At 42.5% G+C, this 6,000-nt stretch overlaps 1 protein-coding gene across 11 annotated transcripts in view; it reads left to right on the top strand.

Annotated features, from left to right (window-relative positions):
- Window positions 1-223: 223 nt before the first annotated feature.
- The window catches only part of KTN1 (kinectin 1), a 54,542-nt gene continuing 48,765 nt past the window's right edge, over window positions 224-6,000 (top strand). For 10 of the 11 annotated variants that reach the window (XM_052783556.1, XM_052783550.1, XM_052783558.1 and 7 more), the window contains exons 1-3: window positions 224-780; window positions 2,394-2,531; window positions 5,001-5,168. In XM_052783556.1, coding sequence (XP_052639516.1) covers window positions 258-780; window positions 2,394-2,531; window positions 5,001-5,168 — 829 coding nt within the window. In that variant the 5' untranslated portion in view covers window positions 224-257. The remainder of the gene's footprint in view (window positions 781-2,393; window positions 2,532-5,000; window positions 5,169-6,000) is intronic. The other variant, XM_052783553.1, reaches the window with a different exon arrangement.

The raw sequence follows: 6,000 nt of genomic DNA, 5'->3' as shown, positions 1-6,000 counted from the left end.
TCTTGCAAACTGCAGTTCCTTCCTATCCAGGCTAACAACTTTAAAGCAAATGGTAAATGATTCCAGAAGTTGTTCCATGATTGATATAGTTTGGCAATTTTATTAAAAGCTATTTTAAGGCTTCTCTAAAACAATGACAAAGCTTCTTTTATAATTGGTGGGAGAAATAATATAAGGGAAAATGTGTTCAAAACCTAATTTTTTTTTTCTTTTTCCTCTATAGGTTTTTTTTTTAAGTATAGCTAAGAAAAAGCACAATGGAGTTCTACGAGTCCACCTACTTTATCATCCTCATTCCTTCTGTGGTTATTACAGTCATCTTCCTCTTCTTCTGGCTTTTCATGAAAGAAACTTTATATGATGAAGTCCTTGCAAAACAGAAAAGGGACCTAAAGTTTCCACCTACCAAGACTGATAAAAAGAAAACTGAGAAGAAGAAGAACAAGAAGAAAGAAGCCCAGAACGGGAACATCCAAGAGTCTGACTCTGAAAGTACACCTCGGGACTTTAAGCTCTCTGATGCCCTGAGTACAGATGAAGAGCACGTCCCTCCTGTTCCCTTGAGTGTGACTGAAGCATCTACTGGCGTTAGAGAACGGAAGAAGAAGGAGAAGAAGCATAAGGCTGTTCAAGATGATCATGTAACTAAGGAGTCGGAAGGATCCAAGTCTTCAGGCAAGAAAGTAGATCCAGTCCCTGTTACAAAACAGCCCACTCCACCATCTGAATCAGCAGCATCTAAGAAGAAGTCTGGGCAGAAGAAGCAGAAAAATGGAATGGGTATCTGATGTTGCATATGCTTCTTGCACAGAACGCCAAAACTGTGTTCTGCTTTTTGCAAGGCCACAGAGTGTCTCTTACAACTGTTCTGCCTGATCTCTATGGGGCAAAGCTCACTTCTAACCTTTTCCTTTTTATGAGCTATTGCTTTTTTTCCCCCTGTTTTTCATCTGGCAGCAATGCTCTGGTTTTCCTCCTCCCCCTCCTTGCTTTCTTCTATTAAAGATTGTTGAGTGAAAGAGTAGCTCATATCTCTGCTTTGCTCTATGGTTTGGCTACTTTTCTCTCAAGCTGTCAAAATTTTGATTACCTGAAAGAAGTCATTAGATGTTTGCTGTGTGTGTTCTGATGCCAAGCTATGAAAAAGTTGAGTCCTAAGAGCGGTTGCTCTGATAAGGAGGGGCATCTAGAGAAACCTCACAGCATAGTGTGCAAAATAAATCACTGTTTAAGTGCAGGCTTAATGTACAAAGAGGTGTTTGGTGGCTGATTCATGGAAAGAAGAACTTACAGCTGCATCCCACCTGCTACACCTCTATAATTGAATGGAACTGATGCTAAAAGAAAACTGGTCCAGCTGTTGTAACTGAAACATCCAACCTAGAACAGACTGAAAACTGTAGTCAGAATCACCTGTGACTGTCTTGACCATATCCTCAGCAGAAGTTGATATGTCTCAGTGTGGTTGTCTGACTATGGATAGAAGTTAAAAAAATGAAAATACCCAGTGTCAGAAATAAGTGAAAATGGAGGTATTTGCAGATCACCCTTTTGAGATGCAGGTGTAACAGGTTTGCTACAGGGAGTTAGGAAAAAGAAGGACATTGCTGCTTGATGTGGTGGATTTTTTTCTTTTTCCAAAAAAAAGGGAGAAAAAAGACCCACCCACTACCAACAAAAAAGTATCAAATCTTGTTTGTGGGTGTTCTCCAAAAATCTCTGTGGCATGGTTAAAATGTGGTCTGCAAGCACTGTTCTGAGGGCAGCCACAACTAACTCTTATCCTTGATTACAGGAGCTAACACCATAACCCTGTATTGTGTGTGTCAGCTCTGACAAGAATATTATATAGCACAGGCTGTTCAAAAAGATAAAAAATTTCTCACTAGAAACAAATTTTAAAAAGAACTGTTCCCTAATGTGAAACACTTATTTTCTGCTTCTCACAGTCCCAGTAGCTATTGGGGGTGTGTATTTAAAGTGCCTAAGTGGGTTCATTGGGGGGGAATAAAATACTTCCTGCAAATAAGAAACTAATACGGGTAACGTGCTGTCTGCTCTGTTGCAGTAAAACCTGGATTGGATTTGTTAAACTGTTACTTGCATTGCCGTATGTTCTGCTTGCAGATAAGATTCCTGTCTGTTAAAACACTGTGTGCTGTGGCTCTTGATTCTGCTAAACCTTCCTATTGCTTTGGGGTCTCATGTGATATGGGAAGTGTATGTGTTTGTGAAAGCATGTGTGTACGTATGTATGGATAACTTTGTGTTATGATTTAAAATACATGGGTTTCTCTTTTCTGGGAGTGGACTTTGATTATTATAGATTTACTGATTTAAAAGTGATCATGAGAATATACAGAAGAGCATATTGTCTTAATTGTCTGTTACAGATGATCAAGACAGTAAGACTGATTCTGTTGTATCTCCTGCCAAAAAGCCAGACCCAGTGCTGCTCCACCAGGAGATAAAGCAAGAAAATGTATCGGGAAAGAAGAAAGTCTCTGCAAAGAAGCAGAAAGTTGATAATGGTGAGAACACAGACTGTGACTTAGTTCAGATAAACTTGACTATTAGACCTTTTTGCCATCTACACTTTAGTTTCTCTTTCTTTGGAAAAGAAACTCACAGAAGAATAACTTTTAATTTGAAAAAGCAGGAATTCCAGGTAGGAAAGATTGTTCAGACTGAGATACTGTTTTTATTTTATGAACATCTGGTACCACTGAACATAGGATGATGCTGTGAACCTTTCTGAGATCTTTTGGATCCAAACATCCACGCTTGAATTGAGGAGTAATGTGTTGACTTAGATGATAAGGTGAGCAGGCTCTAAGTTGCTCTGAGCAAGGCATGTCTGGAACTGCTGCAGTCATCTGCCCCAAACAAGACTGCAGTTTTTTTAGCTAGTTGCTTTGACCACGTTCCTCCCTTATTGTCCTTTTGTTAGCTAGTTGTTGCTCCAACATAAACTGTTCATCTTTGCTGTCAAGGCCTTTACTGTTCGTCATCCCTCATTCTCTGCCAAGATGCTGTTTCTTGTCTCCTCTTGGCTCAGTCTGCCTCTGTGTTTGTTTTTTTACAATGAGTGCTGTTGTGCCTGTGGCTTTTAGGAAGACCGTGATCATGAAGTTCTGTGAGGCCACCTTGTTAGCTTCTCAAAACTCTTCTTTACTGGGACAGCTATGAAGAAGTTGGCGGCTGGTGGACACTCCTGGAGTAGACAGTGTTGGTCACTGTTTCCTTTCTTCTTTGGTCAGGTCACCAGGGTCCAGATCAGTCATGGGCCCTGGTCAGACCAGGGTGGGGTTCCAAGCAGTGTAGGGTTCCTACATGTTGTAACAACTGAAAGTTGTTTCAAGTTATTCCTGCTGAAGAATAGAAGAAGAAAGAAGAAACCTGCTGGTGGGGAACCTAGGATGTGATTGTCTTTTATGGACGTTCTTGTGCTTTTCCTGATGCATCCATTGCCCTTTTTTGAGGGGTCACTTTATGGACCACAAACTTGTCTGTCTGTGGCAAATAAGTGTTAGTACCAGCTCAGGCAGCACTAAAGCGAAGCTGTCAGTGCTACATGGGAATAGCTCATCCATTATTTGAATGCAAGCTGTTGTCTTTTAAAGCCACGTCTCCAAAATGACAGAGCAAAAATTAGCTGCAGTGGGCATCCAGATTAACCAAGACAGTACTATGGGGATTTCAGATGTTACTGATGCTGCAAAATGTCTCAGTGATATTAAATAGATTTTGAAAGGAGGGGAATAAAATGAGGAGGGGAAGTTAATAAGGAGAGGAAGGGAAAAGGTGAGGGTGGTAACTGGATTAGGTGGTGGATATTTCTGCTAGAGCAGAGCTCTCCTCACTTCTGAGCTTGCAGTGTACCTGCAGGTGTTTGCTGACTGCTTAAGTGGAAAGACTCTAGCAGGTGACATAAAAGGTCCATCTGGCCTATTCTGATCATTAACAGCAGCCAGAATTCAAAAGTGTTTTATAACTGGCTCTCTGGCAGCCAGGAATGCTTGTTTGTCTTGCACTGCTGTCTGAAACCTTGCATCCCACCCAATTCCTCCTCTCTCTGGTCTGCTGCGTGGCATCTGTTGTCCGTCAGCCCTTCAGCCTGGGCTGGCTGGGTCAGTGCGCTTTCCTGCTGTGGCATGGCTCCGTGCACAACATCTTGCATACTTCAGGCAGTGCAGACCAGCAGCTCAGAAGCTGGGCAAACAGCAAATCCAGCTCTGCTGGCCGTATCTGTTGTCCCTGGTCTGTCGCTCTTCCGCTCCCCTCCCCTGCTTTTGTCTCGGCAGCGCAGGCTGAAAAGTTCTTTGGACAGAGGCTGATTCTCACCACGTTTATACAGTGCTGTGTGAATGGAGACCCGAGGTTGGTCAGTACCTCTGGGTACCTCTCTGAGTATTAATGATGCCTAAAGCCTGTGCTGACACATGAGCTATCTTCGTTAAGTGCAGTTGAGTCTGCATGTGAAATAAGCTTGATTGCTGTCCCTACTGCACATTCTGTCTAAATGGTTTTGTTCACAGGTGATGTAATCTGGGTGAAAATGCTGGCAGTAAGGTGCCAGCTTTTAACAGAATAAGGACAAAAGACTTTATTATACTCACATTTAAGGGATGCTGAAAGATTTCATATGCAGCCACAACTAAAGCAGTCTCATTGATGCTATGTGCAACTTTCTCATTAAAGTGAAATGAAAGTCAAATGTAAAGGTTCTTCTCTGCTACTTTTTAAAATGCTAAAAGGCAGCTTTAGAAATAGAAATTTAATTGAAGCTATTAAATTACTATGCATTAGAGACCTTTATTTAATGAACTTACCTGAAGAGCTTTAATAAGTTAAGCTGTGAAGGATAATAGAGAGTATAAATAACTATTGAGGCTAGAGATGCTTTAATCCAACTCTCTAATATGTTGTGCACCTTTTCTAAAAATGTTGATGTTAATTATTACAAAGCTTTAACCAATCCTGTGGACTTTTGATTACAGTTTTGGTGGATGAACCTCTTATTCAAGCAACCACTTATATTCCTTTGATGGATAATTCTGATGCTGGCACTTTGGAAAAGCGAGAAGCGGTTGAAGTAGCAAAACAAAACGTGAATGAGGGGATCCAGAAGAGCAGTGGCAAGAAACTGAAGAATGAAACGGATAAAGGTGAGAAACCGATAATGCAGTTTGTCTGGCATAGCCTGCTTGCAAACCTGGACGGGGAAAACATGCTGTGTCTGTAGGGAGGGGGATCCTCTCTTATTTGCTAGGAAGAAGTGATTTGAGGAAAACATTTGTGGCTGCAGGACACTGTTCTTGTCTGTGCTTGTTCCTCCTCTCTTTGGCACTGTTGAAAGGGCTTTGTGCCATCTGAATCCTTTTAACGCTGACTGTAGGCTTTTGTGTCCTCACAGTGAGCAAATGGGTGATTGCAGACCACACAGATGCACGTGAGCTAGATAGTTCATGCATCGCTAACAGTGATGGACTCTGGAGCTTTCAGCAGGGGCTGTTGCAGTCTGCTTGACACTGGGAGTGCAGCTTGTATGCTCTAGGGCTGTTCATGGAGCTAGCTGGGGCTGACCAGCCAGCGTATCTCTGCCACACAGAGGTACCTGAAGCAAATTGCCAGTGGAGGTAGTCCGGCAGTTTCCAGGAAGACTTTGAATTTTCCTTTCAATGCAGTTGGAACTGGTTGGGACAGGGGAGCTTCTTTCATACTCTCTCGTCGAGGCCTGGAGCGATTCGTGAGCATTGTGTCCCACCCTGAAACTTTAAACAGGCCACTGACCTGCTCAAAGCATGCCAAAGTTACTGAGCTATGAGGTGAGACCCTCAAATTTGCGGGCAGCCAGAGAGGAGAAGCCAAGTGACTGAGCAGTGGTTCCCTGCTCAGGTTTGTGCAGAAGGCTGGCTCTCCGACACTGTCTGCCTGGTCACTCACTGCACTCTTTGGAACTTCTCTTCTTAGACTTCTCTTCTAGAATGCTCAGTTGAA

This window comes from Harpia harpyja, chromosome 3, assembly GCF_026419915.1.
Source record: "Harpia harpyja isolate bHarHar1 chromosome 3, bHarHar1 primary haplotype, whole genome shotgun sequence".
Lineage (NCBI taxonomy): Eukaryota > Metazoa > Chordata > Aves > Accipitriformes > Accipitridae > Harpia > Harpia harpyja.
This window is presented reverse-complemented; position numbering and strand designations above follow the sequence as displayed.